Source organism: Scylla paramamosain, chromosome 19 (genome assembly GCF_035594125.1).
Source record: "Scylla paramamosain isolate STU-SP2022 chromosome 19, ASM3559412v1, whole genome shotgun sequence".
Classification (NCBI taxonomy): Eukaryota; Metazoa; Arthropoda; class Malacostraca; order Decapoda; family Portunidae; genus Scylla; species Scylla paramamosain.
This window is the reverse complement of record NC_087169.1, coordinates 2,542,501-2,569,817: the sequence shown is the minus strand read 5'-3', so window position 1 is coordinate 2,569,817 and position 27,317 is coordinate 2,542,501. Positions and strand designations below refer to the sequence as shown.

The window sequence follows — 27,317 nt, the reverse complement described above, 5'->3', positions numbered from 1 at the left end:
ACTTTTCTTGGAGGTTTTTAGTATATAATCGTAAATTGGATAAATACTTTACTTTTAAAAAATCTTACAGTAAGTCCACATAAAAGTTAGCATACATTTATATGAAAATGTTACAAACATTTATATGAAAATGAGAGAAAAGATACTCAGTGATGTTATATATAGTGCATGACTTGTAGTGGGGATAACACTTGTATTGTCACTCTGGAAAGTCACTAACACCAAAAGCAATCAAGGAAATGCCAACATATATTCCATTTTTCTTTCTTTTTAGTAGATGGTTGCCTTGTGATGAAGGAACTTGCTCAAAAATATTTCCTAAAAATCTAAATGTTCACAAGTGAATGGTGAGTACGTTGTGAGAGAAAGATATGAACAGACAGGCAGGCAGGCATTTAAATGTAAATTAAATGTCAGTAATCTTTGGTTACTGCTCAAAGAATTAATGGCGTGGAAGCTTGTGTGAAGTCCCTGATGAAAGATAAATATACCAGCCACTGGATTCACAAAACTCAACAGGATGACACCCCCCCCCCACCCATTGTAGTATTTGCTGGACTGGTAATTCCTTCTTCCATACTCATCACTCTCCTTCTCAGACCTGTACTTCCTCTTCTCGCTATCCCTTCTGCTGTCATCATGATCTCTGTGGTCACTGACAAACCTCCCTTGCCTGTGGTCAGAATATTCCCACCTGTGATCCCTGTAATTCCCACGATCCCTATAATTCCCATGACCTCTGTACTCCCCTTGATCCCTGCAGCCTCCTTCCTTCCTGTAGTCTTGATGCCTAAAGTTGCCTCTGCACTGTCTGTTGCGGTCAAATCTGTCAGCAGGGAGTATTGGCGGCTTAGGCAGGCTCTTCTTGCAGTGCTGGAACATATCAAATACTGGTCATTTCATAGACAAGGAGCTGCTATAGAGTAGAGAGGAGGGATTCAGGGGATTCTGAACTTTGTTGGGATCTATGTACAGTAGAAACCTCAGTTCACAAACCAAAACAAGTTTTCCCATTTAAATTAATTAAAATACAATTAATCTATTCCAACCTCAGAAACTGCATTATTATTATTATTTTTTTTTTTTTCTTTGACAAGAATGAAGTTACAGTAACCACAGAAAGGTGTAAGTTTCTTGGACATCAGGCTATATCATGTCACTGATATGAAGGTCAGGTGCCTTCCCAGCTGTTTGACCTGGGAGCCCTTACCTTACTCCATCTCTAAATCACATGCCTTCATAAATTAATTAAGTCTGCCACTTCCTATTTCAACTTTCAGAATGGTTGGAAAGAGTTGTTTGAGAGGAAAAGACAAAATCTTGCCTTGCACCAGGCATGGGTTGGCTGGAAGGAAATATTTGAGCATAAAAGTCTATGTAAAATGGGGATTGTTGCACTACTCATGACAGCACATGCTTTCCAAATTCCACCTTGTGTCTGTGATCCAGGAATTCTTGACAACCTCACGTCTTATAAACCTGTCTAACAGATGCACTCTTTCTTTGGGTATCCAGACAATGGGACATGAGGTGAAATGTAATTGGACAACAGAGCACATACTGTTATGCAGAAAAATCCCTCCTTTACAGTCTTGCTCCAATATTTCCTTCCAGCCAGTGCATGTTTGGTGCAAGGCGAGATGGTGTCTTTTCTCTCTAATTATTATCATCTTTATAACCATCCTGAAAGTAAAGTAAAAAGAGGCAGGCTAAATAAGAAGGCATGCAATTTACTAGAGGTGGAATGGGGTAAAGGAGATCCAGGTCTAGCTCCTCTCCAACAGCTGGGAAGGCACCTGACTTGGGTGACTTGCCAGTGTGTGATAATCACAATGTTCACGGCAGGCATGCCAAAACACAACAGTGTGTGTGTGCTTGCCAGCTGAGGGGGTCTGCAGGGTGTTTGTGCATTCACACACAGAAACACTGTTCAAGAACCATGGCAAAAATTCTTAAAAGATATTCATGAAGTGATTTGTTCATAAATAGTAATGTTCACGAACCGAGGTTCCACTGTGTGTAGTTTAAGGTGTAGTTGTGTGGTGCACTTCAAAGAAATTAAATTGGAGGAAGAATGTTAGGGCTATGCTTTCAGTGACAGTTAGTGACTGGAAATATTTATATTTAAGAAGGATAATGATGAGCATACTTGAGTGATGCAAGCAGATGAAGAATTGTCACCACCAGTGTCAGGGAAGCAGTAAAAATATTGCCTGTGAATGATGAGAGGAAAAGGTAGAGTGATGTCTGACCAACACCTAATGGAGGGAGGGAATTTTTGCGAGTAGATTTAAGATGAATGAGAGCAGGAAAAGCTGACAGAAGTGCTGAACAAGTAAGGTGAAAGGTGATAGAGTAATAGGAGAAGAGAATCACAGGGAGGTGGAAGGATAGAGTAAAAGAAGTCCAGCCAGCACATCTTGACATGATTGGTGAGTTGCATGTGGCCAACTAGCATGTTAGTTATTTTTACCACTGTATTCACCACAGAGAAGCTGCATGCCAAAAATACCTACTAAATGGCAATACTCAAGTTCTTCCCACTTGCTTTGATTGACAATATGGGTCGGTTTTAATTACTTTTCTTGAGAAATATATGCCTTTTTATGAAGTATCACTTACCTCATCCCATCTGCAGCATTTTGTGATGCATGCATATACAAGTGCACAAATTTCTCGTGATGTCAAAGACTTACACAGTGAGTGACTGTATGGTACAAATCAGGACTGCATACAAGAAAATGTGCCACCAAACTGGAGTAAACTGAGTTACAGTACATCACCTGGCTTCTAGGTTTGAGGCTTCTGGAGAGCATGATATGCTCCGCCACTCACACTGACATCCAGAAGAATCATGGGGTTCTGTTCCTTCAGCTGTCTTGCTCCAATAATGATGGGATTTTCCTCTAACTGCCACTATGTGTCAGCCAAAGTCCCACCACTTAACCTTAGGACGACATACTCCACACAGTGTTTGTGGCAGGAAATATCACACTTTCCACAACCCTCAAACTTCTGTTCTAATGTGATCTCTGGGGGAGTGGGGGTGCTTACAGATGGAATGAATCAACAAAGTGTGTGTGTGTGTATACACATGCTTTATCTTGGCTATTTTTCTTTGTTGAGACTGCCTGTGAACTGTGCAAATTTTCTCTGCCTGGAGGAAAGATAAAATAAGCTACACATCAAACAGTGTGAACTGATTTGCATGGGTAATATACAATAGCAGCAAACACCCATATTGATCTGGTGGTGGATTACAACCAGTTTTCTTTTTAAAAACTCTTACAGTTCACTTGCTGCTGCTCCCACTGGCCACTGATTGTGTCTAGGTTAGGCAGTCATGCCTGCTGACTCACCAGTGGAGACGTGATGCAAGTCAGTGACATGATATGAAACACAGGCGTATGAATGAGTTGTGTAAATAACTGGTCTATTTCTTTAAACTATTTTTTTTTCTAAAAGTTAATACTTTGATATCATACATTATGTTTTCATACCAATATTTTCAAAAGATAGGGGAAGGAGGTGGAGAGCATGCAGAGAGCACAACTTGCAGATCAGCTTGGCTTCAGCAACTATACTCCTTTGTGACTGAATATCCATCCCAGTGATGTGAAGTAATTTTCATTACTCTAGGCTGATATCTTAACAAAAGAGGCAGATGAAACAAAGCATCCACACTTGAGCATGCACACACATCAAGCTGATGTCTCAATAAAAAAAGGAAAGCTGAAACAAAGCACCACACATGTGTAACAACAGACATACCTCTGTAAACTGGTTATCCTCCTCAGTATAGTGAGAGGTTGCTTCCTCCTCCAGCTCAGCCAGAAGCTCGAGGTCGAGAGGCACCATGTCCTACCCGTCTTGTGCCATTGTGGTAAAACTGCTGGTGCTTGGGAAGGCCAATGAGGAGTCTGAAACTGAGTGTTTTCATTTAATACAGATAGAGGGGAGTCTGGTGAAAGTTGGTAGTACAGTGGAATGTGAACCAACTGGTATTAAAAAAAAGAATACTGCACTGGTGGCTGACAGAGAAGCAAGACATACAGCTGTTACAAGTTAGGTGTTTTGAATATTATACTGCTTCAGAAGATAAGCAGAAGTAGAATGAAACTGCATGAAAGAAGTATGAAGAGAAAAGGGAGAAATATAGAATGCTTTTAATGAATGCAGAGCTGGTTATACAAGGAAGTCTACTGCCTCCTCACAGGAGGAGGCAGTAGACACCTGCCGAAACGATAATTACTCCCAGTGACGTCTAAAGCACTGTTCAGGGGGTGCTGTGAACTTATTAAACCCAGCTGTGACCTCACAACATTTCCCTTTGTGTCTCACAACACAAGGGGGCAGTCACAGCCTAAGACAACTCTCTTCCTCCACACAAATCTACAAGCACCTAATAACACACACACCCTTCACTCAAAATTTTTTAAATCATGGCGACTCCTACACCAGCCTCGGAGTCCCCATCTGGGGAGGGGACCATAAATGTCCCCAGGTCGGACTGTCTTTTTGTCGACGACCCTAAGTGTCTTGACAGCCCCCTCAACTTTTTCTTCATTAACTTCTGCAACATTCGCAGTCTAAGATCTAATTTTCAATCTGTAGAACACCACCTCTCCTCTTCTAAACTTCATCTTTTTTTCCTCACCGAAACTCAGGTGTCTGAGGCAACTGACAGTAGCCCCTTTTCTGTTCCCTCCTACTTTCTCTATCCTCATTTTCGATCCAAAGCTGGATGCTGCGTTTATGTGCGCAATGACTTAACCTGCTCTCGTGCCCACGCTCTTGAATCTTCCGAGTTTTCCACCATCTGGCTACGACTACAGAGTCACTCTCATACTAAATTTATCTGTGCTGTATACCTCTCACCTAACTCCTCTGACTATAAGAAATTCTTTGACTACTTAACTTCCAAAGTGGAGCACATTCTGACCCTCTTCCCTTTTGCAGAGATCTCCATTCTTGGAGACTTCAATGTTCACCACCAGCTTTGGCTTTCCTCTCCCTTCACTGACCATCCTGGTGAACTAGCCTACAACTTTGCTATCCTCCACGACCTAAAGCAATTGGTGCAACACCCTACTCGTATTCCTGACCGTCTTGGAGATACGCCCAACATTCTTGACCTTTTCCTGACCTCTAATCCTTCTGCTTATGCTGTCACCCTTTCTTCTCCGTTGGGCTCCTCCGATCACAATCTCATATCTTTATCTTGTCCTATCACTCCAATCCCTCCTCAGGATCCCCCTAAGCGAAGGTGCCTCTGGTGTTTTGCCTCTGCTAGTTGGGGGGACCTGAGGAGGTATTTTGCTGATTTTCCTTGGAATGACTACTGCTTCCGTGTCAGAGACCCGTCTTTGTGTGCTGAGCGTATAACAGAGGTGATAGTGTCTGGCATGGAGGTGTACATTCCTCACTCTTTTTCTCGTCCTAAACCTTCTAAACCTTGGTTTAACACAGCTTGTTCTCGTGCTATACATGATAGAGAGGTGGCCCACAAAAGGTACTTAAGCCTTCCATCACCAGAATCTCATGCACTTTATATTTCTGCCCGGAACCATGTCAAGTCTGTTCTCTAACTAGCCAAAAACTCCTTCATTAACAGAAAATGTCAAACCTTTCAAGATCTAACTCCCCTCGTGATTTCTGGCATCTAGCCAGAAATCTCCAATAACTTTGCTTCTTCTTCTCTCCCTCTTCTATTTCAACCAGATGGCACCACTGCTATCACATCTATTCCTAAAGCTGAACTCTGCTCAAACCTTTGCTAAAAACACTACCTTGGACGATTCTGGGCTTGTTCCTCCCTCTCCTCCACCCTCTGACTACTTCATGCCACCTATTAAAATTCTTCGCAATGATGTTTTCCATGCCCTCGCTGGCCTAAACCCTCAGACGGCTTATGGACCTGATGGGGTCCCTCCTATTGTTCTCCGAAACTGTGCCTCCGTGCTTGCACCTTGCCTAGTCAAACTCTTTCAGCTCTGTCTGTCACCATCTACCTTTCCTTCTTGCTGGAAGTTTGCCTACATTCAACCTGTTCCTAAAAAGGGTGACCGTTCTAATCCCTCAAACTACTGTCCTATTGCTTTAATTTCCGGCCTATCTAAAGTTTCTGAATCTATCCTCAACAGGAAGATTCTTAAACATCTATCACTTCACAACCTTCTATCTGATCGCCAGTATGGGTTCTGTCAAGGCCGCTCTACTGGTGATCTTCTGGCTTTCCTTACTGAGTCTTGGTCATCCTCTTTTAGAGATTTTGGTGAAACTTTTGCTGTTGCCTTGGACATATCAAAAGCTTTTGATAGAGTCTGGCACAAAGCTTTGATTTCCAAACTATCCTCCTATGGTTTCTATCCTTCTCTCTGTAACTTCATCTCAAGTTTCCTTTCTGACCGTTCTATTGCTGCTGTGGTACACGGTCACTGTTCTTCTCCTAAATCTATTAACAGTGGTGTTCCTCAGGGTTCTGTCCTGTCACCCACTCTCTTCTTATTATTCATTAATGATCTAAACCAAACTTCTTGTCCTATCCACTCCTACGCTGGTGATACCACCCTGCACTTTTCCACGTCTTTTCATAGACGTCCAACCCTTCAGGAGGTAAACATTTCACGCAGGGAAGCCACAGAACGCCTGACTTCTGATCTTTCTAAAATTTCTGATTGGGGCAGAGCAAACTTGGTATTGTTCAATGCCTCAAAAACTCAATTCCTCCATCTATCAACTCGACACATCCTTCCAAGACAACTATCCCCTCTTCTTCAATGACACTCAATTGTCCCCCTCTTCTACACTGAACATCCTCAGTCTGTCCTTTACTTATAATCTGAACTGGAAACTTCACATCTCATCTCTAGCTAAAACAGCTTCTATGAAGTTAGGTGTTCTGAGACGTCTCCGCCAGTTTTTCTCACCCCCCCAGCTGCTAACTCTGTACAAGGGCCTTATCCGTCCATGTATGGAGTATGCTTCACATGTCTGGCGGGGTTCCACTGAAACTGCTCTTCTAGACAGGGTGGAATCAAAAGCTTTTTATCTCATCAACTCCTCTCCTCTAACTGACTGTCTTCAGCCTCTCTCTCATCGCCGCAATGTTGCATATCTAGCTGTCTTCTACCGCTATTTTCATGCTAACTGCTCTTCTGATCTTGCTAACTGCATGCCTCCCCTCCTTCCGCAGCCTCGCTGCACAAGACTTTCTTCTTTCTCTCACCCCTATTCTGTCCACCTCTCTAACGCAAGAGTTAACCAGTATTCTCAATCATTCATCCCTTTCTCTGGTAAACTCTGGAACTCCCTGCCTGCTTCTGTATTTCCATCTTCCTATGACTTGAATTCCTTCAAGAGGGAGGTTTCAAGACACTTATCCATCAATTTTTGACCACTGCTTTGACCCTTTTATGGGACTGGCATTTCAGTGGGCATTTTTTTATTAGATTTTTGTTGCCCTTGGCCAGTGCCCTTCCTACATAAAAAAAAAAAAAAAAAAAAAAAACAGCACTGTGTGGGGCTGCAGCATGTAATGTGAGAGCAGGTGAGAGAAGGAAAGGAACTGTAATAGAGGTGGTGTCTGCAAAACACATGTGGAAATAATACATCTGACCTGGATCAAGTGAGGAATGGGAAGGCAACAATGAAAAGCTGGAAGAGGCAACCAATGCTACAAATTTTACTTCGGCAAATCACTTGTCTGCTAGATGGTGCCGTTCACATGAGATACACTACACTTTGCCACACAGTCAGTTACTACGCAGACACCACACAAGACGGACGTCGGTCCTGCCTCCTGTTCTGTTGTTACGACTTCTGTTATCGAGGAGTGATAGGAATATTAGTTTTCTTGTTTGGATTGTGTATTATGGTTTCCATTACCTGTTATAAGGATGGAATATTGTCTTGAGTTATCCGTTACCTGATTATAGGGCGGAGTATTGCCTATGGATATCCGTTACCTGATAAGGGCGGAGTGTTGCCTACTTGAATCCGTTACCTGATTTAAGGGCGGATTATGGACTATAAATATCTGTTACCTTGTATAAGGGCGGATTATTGGTTATATGATATCCGTTACTTGGTATAAGGCGGATTATTGGCAAATATTTTATGCTATATATATATATATATATATAACAATGTTTGGGCACTCGTGAGCCGACATAGGTGCGAGATGGTTCCATCTTGTTACCCATTATTGGGGCAAGAGGAATATTGCCTTATTTACAAGCCTGGGGGCATTTGACTTCCCAGATTATTATAAGGAAGGAGTTTTTGATTTAAAGTTACCCTGTGTGTGAGGTTAAGGCACCCGTGGGGTTATAAAAGGAACTGCTGTTAAAAGGGGTGGCATATTGTTAACATTAGCCGCCATGTCTAGGACGCCTTCTGATGCTTGCCCCAGTCCTGAGAGATTCAGAACTACCAGCTTGCCACGCACCTCAGCTAAGGTAAAGGGACTACACAAGGGGAGTAAACATGAAGAAAGATCCAGATCTAAGAGCCGTTCTACTCGTCATGAGAGGTTAAGTTACTCTCGGTCACCTTCCCCTTCTCCAAAATACGCTGGTGAAGACAGCAATGCGCCTTCTTTGGGCATGATTAAGGATGCTTTAATTTAGTTGAGGAAAGACATGGACAAGCTTAAGAAGGAAAATGGGGCTGTGAAGTCAAAAGCAGTTCATAACAATGCTCCCCTGTAGGTGTCAAATAATACTTTGATGCCTGATTCTCAGGAATCACAGGCAGGATTTTCTGGATTTAGAACTCCACTGAGGGAGGACAGTGATGAGGAAGAGGAAATCCAGAGGGATGTTCCTCATGATAGTATATTGTTACAAGGTGCTAAGAATTATGAACCCATGGAAACTGTCTCAAAAGAACTTGACAAGGAAATTGCTGCAATGGTGAACCACCTGTTTATTAATGGCATGAGGCAGGAAGATTACAAAGCCATTGTAGAGGATGAGGTGACATTTAGACCAAATAACTGCCATGCATTAACTCAAATGGATTGCAACCCACAGGTCCTGGACGCACTGCCTGCAGAGGCAAAGAAGGCAGACTTCCGCTTAAGGGAAGTGGGAAAAAAGATATTACCAAGGCAGCTACTATTGTTGTAAAATCGCTTACTGTGCTAGACAAGGTGGCACGTGATGAAGAGCACCAAATTATTGCAAATGAGGTGGCCATGCTCAATGGTGCATTAGCATTATTGGGTAATGCCCACTACAGAAATAACTTGAACAGGCGACATATCATAAAGAGGGACATTAATCCCAAATATTCTCATTTGTGTGCTGACAAGGCTCCCATGATGGGTCTATTGTTTGGGGATGACCTGTCACAAGCCAACAGAAATATTGAGGAGGCAGAAAGGCTGAAAACTAAATTCACTTTTAAGAAGCCTACATCTTGGACTGCAAGCAGTGGCAGATTTGGTGGAGGTAAACAATGTAACTTTTTTGCCAAGGCCTCCTCCTGTGGATTCCCATCCAGATATCAGCCATATGGTTTTCGCAGGATGCCCTCCAGTGGTGAACACAGGCGCTCCTACCCTGCTCAAGCTTGGACAACAAAAAACGTGAGAGGCTGGGGTCAACATATCCCCCGGCATTAACCCAGGTGAAAGAACAATTTGAGGCTGGGCAACTTCACAAGTTTATCAATAAATGGCGTGTGATTACAAGTGACCTGTTCATTTTGGATATGGTGGAACATTGTCATCTGAATATAGATGAAGCTAATATCGGATATTTATTTAGAGAGGATATACAGTATGTCTTTAGTGAGGAAGATAAACTGATTATGCATTAGGAGGTTAAAAAATTGTTAGAGATAAAGGCCATCATAGAGACACATGGACAGGATCAACAAATACTTTCACCAGTTTTTCTGAGGAAGAATAAGACAGGGGATTATAGGATGGTGTTAAATCTTGAAAACTGAACAGGCATGTAGAATATACTCATTTTAAAATAGAAAATTTTGAACAAGTATTACAGTTGCTTAGTCAAGGAGATTATATGGCTTCTATAGACCTTAAGAAAGCCTATTATTCAGTAAAAATTGCAGAGGAACAACAAAAATATCTGTGTTTTAGATGGTTGGATAAGATTTACCAGTTCACGTCTACCTAACGGGTTTTCGGATGGTCCTCGTCTATTTACAAAACTTCTGAAGCCAGTTTTCTCTACACTTAGGCATAAAAGCCACAACATCACTAGTTATATTGATGATACGCTTCTGTATAGTAGCTCTTTGCCGAGATGTTTTGATTGCATGAATGACAACATTCAGTTGTTGCAGAGTGTAGGTTTCTGCATAAATGTGGAGAAATCTGTTTTAAGTCCCACTACGCGTATTGAGTATTTAGGTAATGTGATAGATTTGGTGGCCATGACAGTTACCTTGCCGGCGGGTAGGAGGGATGAGATTATACAGCATTACTCTCTTTTAGTCAATAGACAAAGAAAAAATTAGAATTGTGGCAAGAGTGATTGGCCTGCTGGTGGCAGCAATCCCAGCTGTAGAGATGGGGAAGATGCACTATAGGAGGATGGAAAGAGCAAAGATCAAGGCTTTGGAAGAGGCATGTGGAGACTTTAATAGATGGATGAACATTACAGAGGAGATTAGAACAGATTTAAACTGGTGGATTAAGGAATTGGAGAGTCAAAACAGGAAAATATTCAGAAATGCACCAGATACTGAGTTGTTCACAGATGCTTAAAATCTAGGATGGGCAGGTTGCCAAAATAGCATCACTACCAATGGCAGATGGTCCCCTGAAGAGGTGCGTTCGCACATTAATGCGTGAATTATTGGCTATGTTATTCTCATTGAGATCTTTTACACATCTCCTTAGAGGTTTACACATTATGTGATAACACCACAGCGATTAATTACGTGAATGAGATGGGAGGTGTTAAGTCAATAGTTTGTGATGACATTTTTTTATAGGAACATCTGGGAATGGTGTCTTAGTAATGGGGTATGGCTGACAGCTTCCCACATACCAGGCAAATGTAATGTCATGGCCGACGAGGCATCACGTTACTTTAATGACGGACATGAGTGGCAGCTGAATGAGATGATATTTAAGGAATTGTGTTCTATATTTGGGAATCCTTGTATAGACCTATTTGCTTCATGTTTGAACAAACAAATGACTCCATTCTGTGCATGGACACCAGATCCAGAGGCTGCATATATTGATGCTGTTACAATTCCGTGGGCTAAATTTAAATTGGTTTACCTCTTTCCTCCCTTCTCTCTGATCTCTAGATGTCTGCAGAAGTTAAGGGAGGAAAGGACCAGAGGATGGATCATAGTGCCACTTTGGCCATCACAACCGTGGATGGGGATGCTCCTTCGGATGCTAGTAGACGACCCTCGGGTCATACAGAGAAGGAAAAATGTGCTAATGCATCCGTCAACTGCTGAGGAACACCCAATAATGAAACACACAAATTTGATGGCTTGTCAGTTGTCCGGAAACAACTTGGAGAACGTGGCATATCTAAAGAAGGTACAGAAATCATTATGGCCTCTTGGAAACCAGCAACAGGTAGACAATACAACACTCACATCAAGAGGTGGACACTCTTTTGTAGTAGAGGGAACATTAATGCCATTGCACCATCTATAGCAGATATATTAAACTTTCTGTCTCGTAACTTTCAAAGGAATGTGGGTTATGAAAGCATTAACATGGCGAGAGGGACTCTATCTGCAATAGGAATTATGGTGGAAGGCTGCAGAGCGGGCAATCACCCACTTGTCAACAGATTTCTGCGGGGAGTCTTCAACTTACGCCCTTCTACACCCAGGTATGCAACGACCTGGGATGTGAAACTTGTATTACAAAAGATAAGACTCGTGGAACCACTACACAGCCTAACACTGAAAGACTTATCGCTAAAAATGGTGATGCTGATGTCAATGACACAAGCAGCCAGGATCCAAACTTTGCACTTATTGTTGGTGAATATGGCATTTGGAGAAGAATCTGTTTCAGTTTTGTTAGGAGGTAACATCAAGCAATGCAGGCCAAAATTTAATGTTCGTACTATTGTATTTAAAGCTTATCCTCAGGATTACAGATTGTGTGTAGTTAAGGCTATGAAAGAATATATAGAAAGAACTGAGAGGCTAAGGACAGAATCTGGAAATGCAGATGGGAGACTACTCATAAGTTATATAAAACCCCATAGGGGTGTTTCTAAGGACATGGTGGCAAGGTGGCTTAAGACCATGTTATGTAAGTGTGGGATTGATACCAAGAGGTACACAGCAGGTAGTATTAGACCTGTGTCAGTGTCTAAGGCCAAGGCACTGGATGTGCCTATTGCCACCATCATGGCAAAAGCTGGTTGGACGCAGGAAGCCACATTTGCTAAATATTATAATAAGGATATACAAGGGGAAATAGACCCTTTTTCAAGAAGCAGTGCCAGGCTCAGTATAATGTAAGGTTTGAAATGTTATCAGCAGTAAAAATCATGTTCTATTTTCATAAATGACAATGGGGTTTTTGTAATAGGAACTTTTATTTACACCTTTTTACAAAATGTGAAATTTGACAGAACCCTTTACATACAACACCCACATGACTTTAAAATCTCATGTGAACGGCACCATCTAGCAGACAAGTGATTTGCCGAAGTAAAATTACAGAAGTACATGAGACTTACCGTAGGTTAGTTGAAATGTGCTTCGGATTTTGCGAGGCACATCACGTCTGCTAGATGGTAGAGTTCACATGCCCTCCACTCCCTCCCTTTGTTAATTGATGATTCTTGGTTTACACAACAAAAATTCAAGGACTGGAAGGGTTGGGAGATAATATTTCATGTGGGTAGTTGTATCTTTAAAGACTGACTGTGTGGCAAAGTGTAGTGTATCTCATGTGAACTCTACCATCTAGCAGACGTGATGTGCCTCGCAAAATCCGAAGCACATTTCAACTAACCTACGGTAAGTCTCATGTACTTCTGTAATTATATGTAAAGCTGCACACTGTAAAAGTAGACTGAATCTTGTTGCCTCTAGTGTTTAGCTTCAGCCTGCTTCAATAGGGAGACTGCCTGCCTCTGTGTTTAGGACACTGCACTGTTCAAAAAGACATAAGCACAAAACTGCTATTTGTTAATGATGATTTATCAATATAAATAAAAGATATATACATTTTAATATTTCCAGTCTATTACTTTACTTAATTTTACTTAGAGAGAGAGAGAGAGAGAGAGAGAGAGAGAGAGAGAGAGAGAGAGAGAGAGAGAGAGAGAGAGAGAGAGAGAGAGAGAGAGAGAGAGAGAGAGAGAGAGAGAGAGAGAGAGAGAGTCTTCGAATTATAAAGTTGGCAGCAAAAACAATGACAAAATTTTCAAGTGTCAATCAACATCCGCATGCCATCCAATCACTGTATCACTTAGCCTTGCTCTCAGGTGATTAAAAAATGATCACGAGGAAAACAATAATAATAATTTAGTATTACTCCTTAAGAAAACTGTAGAAACAAACCTATCACTCATGTAAACTCACTAATGTGGTTCTTCCATGGACCACATGCCCCTCCTTTTTTTATTTTTTTTTTGTTTATTTGTTTTCATGATTTATCTAAAGGATAATAGCTAGATATTATTAGTTTCTTTATTCATATATATATATATATATATATATATATATATATATATATATATATATATATATATATATATATATATATATATATATATATATATATATATATATATATATTTTAAATTAGCTTAGGGCAAAGCTGACCAAAAAGGTGATTACAAATATTTTTAGTGCAAAATTTTAGGTGATGGCAAGATTTAAGGGTGCACCATTAAAAGAAGGAAGGAGGCAGCAGGCACAGCTTCTACATCAGCTATGCATACACCAACTGCAGTTACTTGGACACACTGCAAACTGAATGCAAACTGAACACAACTCCAACAAGATAGAAGCAAACATTCTGACCACGACAACATCATACTTCAAAGGTAAATATTAGCTAATAAATTCTGTTCCAACTTTTGCATACTTACATTTCTCAGTGACCAGTTTCTCTAGAATGAGTCCATAGAAACCCTCCAAGGAAGCTTTGAAGTGGGTTGTGCTGGCTTTGGTTTCTGGTTCAAATATCCTGGAAAAGAAAAAAAAAGCAGTCAGGTGGATCTGGTCTCTGGTTCAAGGAAAATCAGTTCATATCAACTAACTTTGGTTTCTGGTTCAAATATCATCTAATGGAAAATAAGCTATCAGCTAACTTTGGTATCTGGCTCAAATATCATGTAAAGGAAAAAAGTATCAGTCTTGCACCACTGAGAAACACTGACTGATAGAAGAAGTGTTCAGAAAACTTTACACCCACAATGACAACTGGAGCAAGGTTCTTCAAAGTAAGGGAGCCTCCCTGCACTATGCACAATAACTAAGCATGTATAACACCAATATAAGTATGGTTGGGTGGCCATTTTTGCTGTGATATCAAAGCACAGAGCACACCACCTCCTCGGTTTGGGTAACCCAAATCACCCGAGTCACCCGAGTCATGCAGAGAGCGTTCAGTTGAGAACTGGGTGACCCGGGTAACCCAAGTCACTTAACTTAACGCACCCCTGGTCTCTGACATGGAAGCTGTGGCCATTCCAAGGAAAATCAGCAAAATACCTCATCAGGTCCCCCAACTAGCAGAGACAAAATGCCAGAGGCACCTCTGCTTAGGAGGATCCTGAGGAGGGATTGGAGCAATAGGACAAGATGCAGATATGAGACTGTGATTGGAGGAGCCCAATGGAGAAGAGAGGATGACAATATAAGCAGAAGGATTAGAGGTCAGGAACAAACACATAACTAACAAAACACATGTTTGAGTGCAACTCACCTCTCCCACTCCTGAGCAGCCCACTCCTGACAGTCACCAAGTCAAAAGCAAGGTCAGCAGGGTTCCTGAGGGTCTGGACCATGAGGTGGGGGTGTCCCAGGATGGTCACCAGCTGGGATGCCTCAGACAGTGGAATGGAGATGTTTACAAAGTTATCCCATGAGTTCTCCGTGAGTTTGGCACCACAGGAGCAACACAACACATAGTCTGTGAGGAACACCAGTTGTTAACACCACCCAGGAACACCACCACTCACCAGTCAAAAATCATGGTCAGTATTCATTATCCTAAGAGACATTCTATTTTACCAGTCAAATACATAAAGTCACCCATGACACACCTTCAATCACCAGTCACCAATCACACTCCTCAGTCACCACTCATCAATCAAGATCCTCATCATTACTCACTATCCTAAATGACATCCTAAGTCACCAGTCTACTCTGAAATTCTTAGTCACCAGTCTCCAGTCAATAGTCTGACATCCTTAGTCACCATTTTGACATTCCCAGACGTCAGTCATCAGTCCAGTGATCATTACTATGACTGTCACTTGAGACCCTCTTATGAACAGAATGCATGCATCAAAATGTCTTCATGTGAAACGTCACTTAGTGCAGAAAGGCATTAAAAACATTTTCAATTTACAGGAAAGATTCACATGTAAGTGCAGGAATCAAAGATGAACATGAACACACTTTACAAAATACTGGAATGGTAGCAATGTTCCCTCCCACAGTAGGTTGACCAGGTAATGAATGTGTTACACAGGCTGTGATATCATTCCATACATACAGGAAATTCTTTACAAAAGAGAGGACTTTACTTTGGAGAATGCTTCACTAAATAATTATAATGAGCTCATTACTCTCACTTCAAAAGCCAGTGAGGCTTATTTCGTGAAAAGACAAAGGCAAAAATTCTTTCATCTATTTAATTTACTTAAACTAAGATAGAAAATATATTCTGTCCTTTTTCAGTAACAATAAGAAACACTAGTCTTTAGTAATTCCTAGTGAAGGAGAGTCACTGCACTACTACTGGGACGACTCAACCACAAGAGGCGTCATGATTCCAGTTTTCATTTTCAATATTATGTTTCATTTTCAATGTTATCCTTGACTTGAATTATTGCTGACACATTTTTGTTTCCAGAAGGTTTAATACTCCGTTTTCCTGTTGATATGAAAAAAAAAAACTGTTTGGGGAAAGTTTAATTAATATGGTGATAGAAAATATCTTAAATATATTTGAGGAAGTGTCAAGAACATTATGAGAGCACCAGTCAGCAGCCACATTAGAAGGGAAAGAGGCTCAGGGTGTGACTTCCAGATCACCTCGGCCTGCACTGACTGTAAATATAGCAGGATTTAAATCCCTACAAGACATTTAACCCTGTAAGACAACTATACTCTATTCAAGAAATTTATAAATACATTCCCTCCTACTAGGTGGTGGCATGTCAGGCTCTGGACTCATCTCTACTGGCTGATGACTTCCTGGACCATGGTGGAAGGTTTACCCTGAATTTGGTGACTTCCAGGCACTGTCTTCCACAGCCTCCCACAGCCCAAACACCTCAATAATTCCCTTATTAATTCTTACACCTCCATAATTTCTTCTTCTTGATATCTTTTCCCTAGTCTCTATAGAGTCATTGTTCTTGCCAGCTCTCCTCCAAGCATAGTCATATATATTTTCCTTTGACAATTGTTTCTGTCTCAAGTCCTTCCTTACACAGTCTATCCATATAAGGTTTAGTTTTCCTCTTGCTCTCCTGCCTTGCACCTCTATCTCCATCACACTTCTCCTGACATATGACTCTTTCCTTCTCTTCACATGGCTAAAACACTGCAGCCTTTTTTTCCTGTGTCCTTTGAAATATCTCCACTAGTTTTACATTTTCTTCATATCCAAGCTCCAAATTAATGACCCATGTATCTATCTGTCCATCTGTCCATATACCAGGTTGGCAATCCCACACAGGGTGGCCCAGACAAAGCACCATCCGCTCATACACACATCATTCACACTCTTAGTCCTATCAGCCCCTAATGGAGAGGCTATTCACCTAATATAGTATAAAATAACTATAACAATCTCAGTGCCACATAATCAGTTGGCTTGGTGCTTCAAACACAGAATATTAAACCAACAGGAATGAAGGAGTAAATGAGATGAAAAGATAATGATAAAAGATGTCTCTACTCTCTTCCTCCCTCAGGTCTTTACTTAGGGGATATAACAAGGATGACATGAGCAAAATCCTTAGGTTCAGTGATCAGGATAGGACAAGAAATAGTGGGTTCAAGCTTGATAAAGCTAGCTTTAAATGAGATACAAAGGAAAAAGTTTTCAAATATAGTGGTTGATGAATAGAACAGACTCAGTAATCTGGTTGTTAGTGCTGAGTCGTTAGGAAGCTTTAAAAGAAAACTAAACAAACTTGTGGAAGGGGATGATGGGTGGAAATAGGCAGGCATGTTTCATACAGGCATTGTCATGTTAAGGACTGATAGCTGCCTGCAGCTTCCCCTATTTTCTTATGGCTGTTAATGTCCTGTCAATATGGAGCTTTTAAAAGAAAACCAGATAAATTCAGGTATGGGGATGATAGTAGAAATCAGAAGGCATTTCTAACAGGAAATGCCAACTGTGGGTTGATAGATCCTTGCAGCTTCCCTTGTATTCTTGTTCCCATGTACTCACCCTCCATCCTCTTAATGTTGTGAAGGAGTTCCTGCAGGCGAGACTCAGCATTGGGAGAGTCCATCTTATTCACCATAAGGAGTGCTGGCTTACTCAGCAGGTCAGGTGAATACAGCTCCAACTCCTGTGTGTACAGGTGTGGAGGAGTAAGTACAAAGGAATATAAATGAAGGAAAAAGAGCAGCAGATTTCTTGGCCCTTATGAGACTTTGTGGTAAGATGCAAAGGAACAGGAAAAAAAGAGCAGTGGATTTCATGGGCCTCATGACGATGCCTGCGATAAGGTACAAATTAACTCAAGAGGTAAAAGAGTAGATCTGTTGGCCTTTTTTTTCTTTTGCGGGAGAGGGATGTTTGTCATAAACTACACTAATTAAAGTAAAGATGAAGACTGTGTGTGTGTGTGTGTGTGTGTGTGTGTGTGTGTGTGTGTGTGTGTGTGTGTGTGTGTGTGTGTGTGTGAAGTGTGTGAGTGAGTGAAGGGTAAGTGCATGACAGGCTGTCCCTGTGATGTCATGCCTTGGGGCAGTGGTTTCCAACCTTTTTGAATTCTTGCCCCCCCTTCATTAAATGACAAGTTCCCTGCACCCCCTCCACTCTGGTTTAAATCCTGCTATTTACTGTCATAGTCGGCACAAGTCAGAGATAAAAAATTATACAATACATAATTATGTATGTATACCAATTATGTATTCCATCAGAATCAATAATGTTGACATATAATCATCTACTAAGTAATTTTTCTACTTTATGAAGTGCTTACGCCCCCCCCCCTGGCAGCCCTTCGTGCCCCCTTAGGGGGCCGCGCCCCACAAGTTGGAAACCACTGCCTTGGGGCATCATGCAAACTCTGAGACACTGGTCTGGAGACAGGATGAGGCAGGATGAATCAACCAGGAGAGGGTTTCACAGGAGATCACGTCTTTGTCAGGACTCACAGAAACATGAGTCTGACATGTTACCACTCAGGCCAAGGTGGTCATCATGACCCGAGTGGATTTTGGTTGACCGACTGTCCTGTCACTGCCACAAAGACTCGGCTTCCAACATGACTCAAACTTGGGATCACAAATTCACATCCATGTGTTTACCAGCAGGGTGTGTCTGACATCCCCAAGGAAGCCACAAGCCAGACACTCATTGTAGGCTAGATGTCAACACTGTACAGAGTTTCCCCAAGTCATGATAGAGTTCTGTTCCAACATCATGTCATAAATTGATAAAAACAGAATCAAAACTAAAACGTTTTGTCCACATACAACCATAAATGCACAGAATCAGTATTAAGAGCACTAGCAAATAACTCTCCTATTAGTTAAAATGAGACAGGGACTGCCACGTGTAAGCCTGGTCGCTTCTTGCAGCTTCCCTTATTTCTTATGTTCTTATGTTCTTATGAGAGTAAAGCTGCCAATCAACACAACACAACAGCAAGTCAAAACTGTAAACACACAGACATCACATTCACCCAAAGTTCCTCAGCCCCACACACCCCTGCAGGGTACTGGGCACCCACACACTCACCCTGTTGACCAGCATGACATTCTCGGTGGGTGAGCGGTATGGCTGTTTGGGTGACAGCCGGAAGCCGTTGATGTCCACCACAAAGAGGAGGAAGTGTGTCCGCTCCACGTGGCGCAGGAAGCGGTGCCCCATCCCCACGTTGGCCCAGGCACCCTCAATGAGTCCTGGCAGGTCAGCGATGGTCAGCCGCCGCATGTCACTGTACTCCACCACACCCAGGGTCAGCTGCAGCGTCGTGACTGGTGGAGGGAACAAAGTATAACGTTAGAAATTTAAATGATGAGTTATTTCAAGAGAGCAGCATAAAATTAGGCTTATAATGTGCTGTTTTGTTTCTCTTCAGTTGATTTTGCATTTTGTGTTTGTCTGATATGTTGTATCTGTACTATTTTAATAATAATAATAATAATAATAATAATAATAATAATAATAATAATAATAATAATAATAATAATAATAATAACAATAATAATAATCTATTTATCTATCTATCTATTGTTACAAGTTCCTAGTTAACCAAAGTTGGAGTCAGGTCATGAGCTTGGGATGAATTGTGGCTGGCCAATGGAAATGTACATGCCAGGCCCAGGTGGACTTAACCTAAGCCCAGGTCGGGGGTAAAGCTGACAGATATTCTTGGTCGGCTGTAGTGAGCTGTGTTATGCCTCTGCTTGGGACTGGTGGGTTTGCTTGTAGCTGCTACACTCTATGCAATGGATAAGTACATGTACCTTCAGTTTTCATGATACTTGTCTTGGTTTATTCAGTGAGAGCAGTTAGGTTATTTAATGCTGTTTTGTGGTGGTGGTTTTGGTGAAGTGCTTTGTGGTTTGTCAGTGATTATCAACCATTGTGAGTTTATGGTGTACGAGCTCGTATGTTATTATTTCCTGTTGGAGGGAGGAGTGTATTGGTGACAAGTGGAATAACAAGTGACTTGCTAGTCTAGTAGTGAATCATGAGAGTACTTAATCTGTTTGTCAAACTGCTGTGATGTAACATCTGCTGGCCTGTCTATCCCTTCATTTTTCAATAGGCAGCTTTGTTTGCTATAAATTGTTCAATATATTAAGATAAAGTTTACAAGCACTTGATTTCCTTTTACCCCTGACCTGAGTTATGCAATGGATGATGTTTTTGTCTTAAAGTGAACATAACAACCTTGAGTCAGGTTATCCAAACTTGCTTATTCACTTGGCCAACTGCCTCCATCTCATAATATTATCTATGCTGATAAGGAGAAATAATGTGTAATAATAATAATAATAATAATAATAATGATAACAACAATAATAATCTATCTAAATAAAATAAAATTCATAAAATAAAATAAAATGTACTACTACTACTACTACTACTACTAATAATAATAATAATAATAATAATAATGATAATAATAATAATAATAATAATAATAATAATACAGATTTCATTGAATTATTTTTTATATGCTTCTCCTCTAATTAATTCCTGTATTCAGTTTTATTACATGCACGTCATGTTTATGAAGCAATGACTTGTACCTAAAAAAGTACTTTCTACATAACTTTCATGAGCCCAAGACAGATTAGCAAAGTAGAGGCATGAAAAATATTCATAGTTGTCTAGTCTTGGGAATGGTTCTCTGTTTCCTTGGGCAGGCTGTGGCTCAGAGGCAGGAGATGAAAATGATGAATTGTATGAACTATGGGAATACTTCTAGCCTGAAGTGTGGTGACAGACAGACAAACATATTTATGGACAGAGAGAGAGAGAGAGAGAGAGAGAGAGAGAGAGAGAGAGAGAGAGAGAGAGAGAGAGAGAGAGAGAGAGAGAGAGAGAGAGAGAGAGAGAGAGAGAGAGAGAGAGAGAGAGAGAGAGAGAGTACATATAGTGAGAATACATAAAACAGTATAAAGTAAAGGCAATGAGCAGTACAGTCAAAAAATCAAGCAAACATGAGGCAGAGTGAAGTGGAGATGATGTGAACAAGGAGAGAGAGGTGAAGAACACTCACAGGGGCAGCTGGCCACCTTGGGTCTGGCCCTGGAGATGGCCCACAGCAGTGTGGACTTGCCAGCGTTAGGGAAGCCCACCAGACCCACATCGGCCAACAGCTTCAGTTCCAGCTTCACAATGTGTCCCTGTGGATGCGGGAACATAGGAACATGAGAACACATCATCAAAAGGGGTAGTGCAAGAAGCCAGCAGGTTTGTACATAGTTTTTCTCACCTCCACAGCTGCTAACTTTGCACAGGTGCCTTATCTGTCCATGCACATTGTACATTTCACAAGTATGAGAGGGGGTTTCCATTTCAAGACACTTGTCCTCCAATTATTGATGATCCTTTTTGACCTCTCTTTAGGGACTGGCATTCTAGTGAGCCTTTTTTTCTTTCTTAACCTTTTCTTGCTGTTGGCCAGTGACCCACTTACATAAAAACAAATAAAAAAATAAATAAATAAACCAAGGAACTGCCAGTGTTCCTGATGCCCCACCAGTACCCACCTGTCCCTTCTGCCCATTGTACTGGTTGCTGGGGTTGCCGTCCTGCCCACCTCAAGCCACCAACATCTTGTCTCCTGCACAGTTTATCTCACCTGAAAAAAAAAAAAGGAAGAAAAGATAAAAATCACACCTTAACTTAGGGAAATATTTCTACTGATTACAGCTTAACCATCCTACACACACACACACACACACACACACACACATACACACTAACAACTGATTACTGAGTCCATTCCATTCATCCACCAGTCTATTTCAGAACCAATTCTTTCCTGTCAATAAAAAAATTCTCCTAACAAGAGATCAAAGAAAAAATAAAGACAGGGTGAAAAAGAAAAAGGGTGAGGGTGCCATCAGGAAAAAGGTGAAAGTGGCATCCTCACCCAGCAATTTCTGGTGCTGCTCGAGCCAGACGGTGGTGCCGGTAGGGACAGGAATGGTCAGCTCAGCACCAGCCTCCCCACAGATGCGATACTTGCGACTGTCCATGCCAGCTGCCCCAACCCACCGCTGGTCTGGCTGAGCCTTGCACAGCTTCAGCAGACTGTGGCCTGTGAGGGAAAGAGAGAGACAAAGAGAGCAGGGTAAGAGGGATGTGGTCTGTGAGAAGGAGAGCAGGGTGAGAAGTGATCTGTGAGAGGAAGAGCAGGGTGAGAAGTGGTCTGTGAGAGGGAGAGCAGGGTGAGAAGTGGTCTGTGAGAGGGAGAGCAGGGTGAGAAGTGGTCTGTGAGAGGGAGAGCAGGGTGAGAAGTGGTCTGTGAGAGAGAGAGAGAGAGAGAGAGAGAGAGAGAGAGAGAGAGAGAGAGAGAGAGAGAGAGAGAGAGAGAGAGAGAGAGAGAGAGAGAGAGAGAGAGAGAGAGAGAGAGAGAGAGAGAGAGAGAGAGAGAGAGAGAGAGAGAGCAGGGTGAGAAGTGGTCTGTGAGAGGGAGAGCAGGGTGAGAAGTGGTCTGTGAGAGGGAGAGCAGGGTGAGAAGTGGTTTGTGAGAGGGAGAGCAGGGTGAGAAGGAAGTTTCCAAGCCTCATTCCCTGTCATAACAAACAGTGTTTAAATGCCATGCCTCACTTCCTGTCATAACAAACATAATCTCTCTATGTCACTTCCCATCACAACAGACACAGTGTCTCCGTGCCTCACCTTCCTTCCCCTCCACATACACGTCACCCCCTGCGCCACCCACTTCCCTGAGAAGACCTAATACAGTGGGAAATGAGAGATACAAGAGGACATGGAAGGAAGATAAAAAAAGATAGTTACACAAGGAATATGAAAATGAACAGCTTTCCCATCCAGTCCATAGAATGGGATGGGAAAGTACAGAGAATACATCAATCTTTTTAAGGGTTAAACACCATGAGATGCAAAGACAGGACACCACAAGTATAGGTCCCCCTCCCATACATTACAACTAGATAAATACAACTACATAAACACACACACACACACACACACACACACACACACACACACACACACACACACACACACACACACACACACACACACACACAAGGTTTCAAGACACTTGTCCTTCAATTTTTGACTATCGCTTTGGACCCTTTTATGGGACTGGCATTTCAGTAGCCATTTTTTTTTATTGAATTTTTGTTGCCCTTGGCCAGTGTCCCTCCTACATAAAACACACACACACACACACACACACACACACACACACACACACACACACACACACAAAAGGGGATCTATTCATGGCATACACTGGAACTTCCCTGTCTGCTTCTGTATTTCCTCCTTCCTATGAATTGAACTCTTTCAAGACAAAGGTTTTTAAAACATTTATCCACTCATTCTGACCTTTCTTTTGAGACTGGCACCTCAGTGGTCTTTTTTTCACTATTTATTTCCCTTGGCCTGTGTCTCTCTTACATAAAATAAATAAATAAATAAAATAAAATACATTAATGCAAGGAATGGAAATACTGGACTGGGCAGATACTATGCACTGTGATAGTGTACACTGTGACTGGCTCATGACAGCTGCTGGCCTGCCTGTTTCACATGGCCAGGGGAGTGAAGCAAGGCAGCTGGTGAGACTGTTCAGGGGTGCAGGGAGACAAAACTTCATGGTTAGGTTTGGAAGTTGAAATATAACGTCAGACTTCATTTAAAATTAAAATTTACTCATGAAAATGGCATCAAACTATCATACTGTGTTCTGCAACTGGCCAGGCTCAGTTTTACAAGAGTAAGGGTTGATGCCACATACCTTGCTGTCACCAGTCAATAAACACTTCATACACAGTCATGCTGTTCCGAGGGGAATGATAGAGGGGAGTAGAAGAAAAAGACCAGGGGAGATATACATGGAAAGTTTGGTGAAGCTGACAAGTGCAAGGATGACAGCAGTGCAGATGATACAAGCTACATAAGACAGACACGAGTAGAGGTCCATAGTTGCTAATGTACTGGAGGATAAGACACTGCAGTAAGGTAAGGTAAGGTAAGGGCAAGCCATTGATGCATGGCAGTTCGAGTGACTTGTTACGGAGCATCCACATGGGTGAACCTTCCGAGTTAACCCAAGTGGTTATAGTGTGGTGTTCAACTGTACTACTTTTGTGTCATGAGACAGGCATCATGTGTGGCTGTGATATTTAAGGAGTCAGACACCTACCACTGATTGACAAGTAAAAGAATGGTGAAGGCAGCCATTCCAGTTTATCAGAACCTTTTTTCTCCATTGAAATTCATCCAAGTAGCTTTCAAAGAAAACATTACTAATTCCTTGGATCCCACACATTACTTTTAACTTATGCTTGGCCTTTCTCCAGTAAAATACAGATAAACTGATTTTTTTAAAGAATCCAGCATTTATTTTTTCCTGTGCACATACATTACCTGCCCATAATAACATTCCACTGTGCTATATATGCCAGGCTGCCTCACTCACCTGGCATGGCAGCACTGTAGAAGAGATGCAGCGCTGGCAACTCATACCACCAGGATGCAGGACCCAGCCAGGAGGGACCCACATTCTCCATCACTGCCCAAAATTTCTTCTTCCCCTTCCCAGCAACACAAAATCTCTTCCTCTTGCCAGCAACACAAAATCTCTTCCTCCTCCTGTACAGCAATACAAAACTTTCTCCTCCTCCTCCTCCTCCTGTAATACCACCTTAGTTAATAAGATCCTAATTTTAAGCGTATATTTATCACATTTTATTTTTTATTCAGTACAATATAAATTTAGTCCTAACTGGATTATTAATAAACCATTTATGATTATTATTTGTCAATGCATCAGTGTAGCATCAAAACATTACTACACCCTGCCTGCTCATGTTTGTTTGTTATCAACAAGGAACACAAGTCAGTCCTTTGCTCTGCCAAACATTACTTCCATGGACTGCCATACCTGCACATTTGACAGAGAGAGAGAGAGAGGAGAGGAGAGAGAGAGGAGAGAGAGAGAGAGAGAGAGAGAGAGAGAGAGAGAGAGAGAGAGAGAGAGAGAGAGAGAGAGAGAGAGAGAGAGAGAGAGAGAGAGAGAGAGAGAGAGAGAGAGAGAGAGAGAGAGAGAGAGAGAGAGAGAGTGAATTAGGTTAGTTTAGAAAGCCAAATTCCTGTGATTTTTGCTTCTCCATACGAAAAATTTAATTTATTTTTCGTGGCTGTTAGACGGTTCATGTTTCTAATAATACTGTTGTGCCCACCCCTCACTCGGGGCGGGCGTGTTATCCACACGGGCACAGGTCAAGAAACTAGAGCAGCGGGGCCTCAAATAGGTCACACTATAAACGCCGGGACAACACACACACACACACACACGAGGCCGGGGCACAGCCGGGGCACAAGGGAAAACACGGGCACTATTTCCTAGGTTTATCGACAAATCCTCTGCAAGTACACTGCTTTAGAAGTTTACGGGGGCACCACAAGCCTCCCAGGGCACGACAGGCACTCAACAGGCAGGGAAACACTTCCAAAACAGGCAGGCACACGCTGGCCTCCTCTCTGGCCACGCGTCTCCCCTCTCTCCCTGTTCCCGCCTCCTCCCAGTCTGCCACCTCCACAGTGCTGCCACCCGCACCCATACCCCTGGTATAACAATACCGAAAAAAAAAGAGATTGAGACATGTGTCTGTAAGAGTACTACTTACTCTGACAGCTTCCCTTGCGTCCTTATGTCCTGATAGACGGATGCCTGGAAAAGACACAATCCTCTTTTCTTGTGACCAGTTTGGCCATCCAGTCCTTGCTTCTCAAGTTCAGCTTCTTGTAGGGAAGATTAGTTCATTCAGCGGCGCTTCCTTCATGTTTCTCTTCATTACTGTGTTCCTTGTGTCTTCTCTTTCACTATCTATATAATATGTTTATCTCTCCCAGTGTTTCCCTCCTCACGGCCTCTCAGTCAGGTGATGACGTAAACAAACATTACAGCTGATCGCTGGCACGTGCAAGGGACACAGGAAACCTGCATTTTTCACCCATGACTCGTGTATTTATTGGATCAGACCGTTTTAAAGACGGCATTAAATTATTTATACAACTTGGTCTCCCACAGGTTAATGTACGCTCTGCACATGTGTATATTGTCACTCTGCCCTTCATTTATTATATATTTTTTATTTTTTTCATCCTAATTTGTTCTGTATTATATTCTATTATGTATTTATTTATTCGTTTCTATTTTCTACTTTGTCCCTCATAATTTGTTCTGTATTATATTTCATTTGGTCTCTCTCTCTCTCTCTCTCTCTCTCTCTCTCTCTCTCTCTCTCTCTCTCTCTCTCTCTCTCTCTCAAGAGATAAAAATAGATAAATTAAACAAATTCCTTATTAATTAACATATATTTGTGTGTTTCTTTTCTTTATGATTAAAAATATTTGAAACTTTTGCCTGGGAAATAAATCATTACGAAAACAAACAAGATAGAAAGTAAAGCAAGTTACAAAAATAGGAAATTGATTAAAAAGTTTACAGTTTCTTGAGAATAATATTGAAGTGACATTAGCATTTTCATCTGACAGATACACTGGGTTCAGTTAAGTTAGGCTAGGCTAGATTAGGCTAAATTAGGCTTACAAAACTTTCGTTTTTTAATTTAATTGGTCATTAATTTTATATATAAAATTATTTTATTTATTAATTTTACGTAGGAGAGTCACTGATCAATGGCAACGAGAGGCATAGAGTTAACTCTTGCAATTGAGAGGAGGACAGAATAGTGGTGATTGATTGAGAATACTGGTTAACTCTTGCATTAGAAAGGTGGACAGAATAGGGGTGAGAGAAAGAAGAAAGTCTTGTGCATGTGCTTGTGATAGCGAGAGAGAGGCTGAAGACAGTCAGAGAGAGAGAGAGAGAGAGAGAGAGAGAGAGAGAGAGAGAGAGAGAGAGAGAGAGAGAGAGAGAGAATGGTACATATTGTTCTCTCCTCTCTCCTTCTCCTCCTCCCTCCAACACTTGAATACCGCATTGCTAATTTACATCAATTTCCTGCTAATTAGGCCAGGTGTGATAATAGTAGCAGTAAAAGTAGGAGTAGTAGTAGTAGTAGTAGTAGTAGTAGTAGTAGTAGTAGTAGTAGTGAAAAAAAAATTTTGATATAAAAAGTACCGTTTTCTTTTTCTTCCATTTCATATAATCACACGTACGTTAATGGGCAGCCTCTCTCTCTCTCTCTCTCTCTCTCTCTCTCTCTCTCTCTCTCTCTCTCTCTCTCT

The 27,317-nt window shown here is 41.6% G+C and overlaps 1 protein-coding gene across 12 annotated transcripts; it reads right to left on the bottom strand.

The window, feature by feature from the left end:
* Positions 1-35: 35 nt before the first annotated feature.
* LOC135109576 (GTP-binding protein 10-like) lies at positions 36-26,119 on the bottom strand. 12 transcript variants are annotated; one of them, XR_010272781.1, is made up of 12 exons: positions 25,751-26,119; positions 24,541-24,753; positions 22,015-22,182; positions 21,629-21,720; positions 21,136-21,262; positions 19,140-19,378; positions 17,616-17,739; positions 14,906-15,112; positions 14,067-14,164; positions 12,983-13,148; positions 3,772-3,926; positions 36-873 (listed from the first exon to the last, which is right to left on the bottom strand). XR_010272781.1 is itself a non-coding variant. In XM_064021002.1 (10 exons), exons 6-9 carry the CDS (start codon positions 19,332-19,334, stop codon positions 14,088-14,090), a joined length of 603 nt encoding a protein of 200 aa, XP_063877072.1. In that variant the 5' UTR covers positions 19,335-19,378; positions 21,136-21,262; positions 21,629-21,720; positions 22,015-22,182; positions 24,541-24,753; positions 25,751-26,118; the 3' UTR covers positions 12,067-13,122; positions 14,067-14,087. The 12 variants fall into 12 exon arrangements, 1 of the variants encoding a protein (XP_063877072.1); XR_010272782.1 differs by having other exon boundaries at positions 12,983-13,117; XR_010272776.1 differs by having other exon boundaries at positions 12,983-13,122; positions 25,751-26,118.
* Between the last annotated feature and the right edge of the window lie 1,198 nt (positions 26,120-27,317).

Bases quoted from the DNA above. Each gene is read 5' to 3' on its own strand.
- LOC135109576 (XM_064021002.1), bottom strand. From the start codon at position 19,334: ATGCGGCGGCTGACCATCGCTGACCTGCCAGGACTCATTGAGGGTGCC. The intron at 17,740-19,139 runs GTGAGTGTGTGG...CTGTACACACAG, and splicing joins ATGTCATGCTGGTCAACAGG to GAGTTGGAGCTGTATTCACC. The intron at 14,165-14,905 runs GTGAGTTGCACT...TTTCTTTTCCAG, and splicing joins GCTGCTCAGGAGTGGGAGAG to GATATTTGAACCAGAAACCA.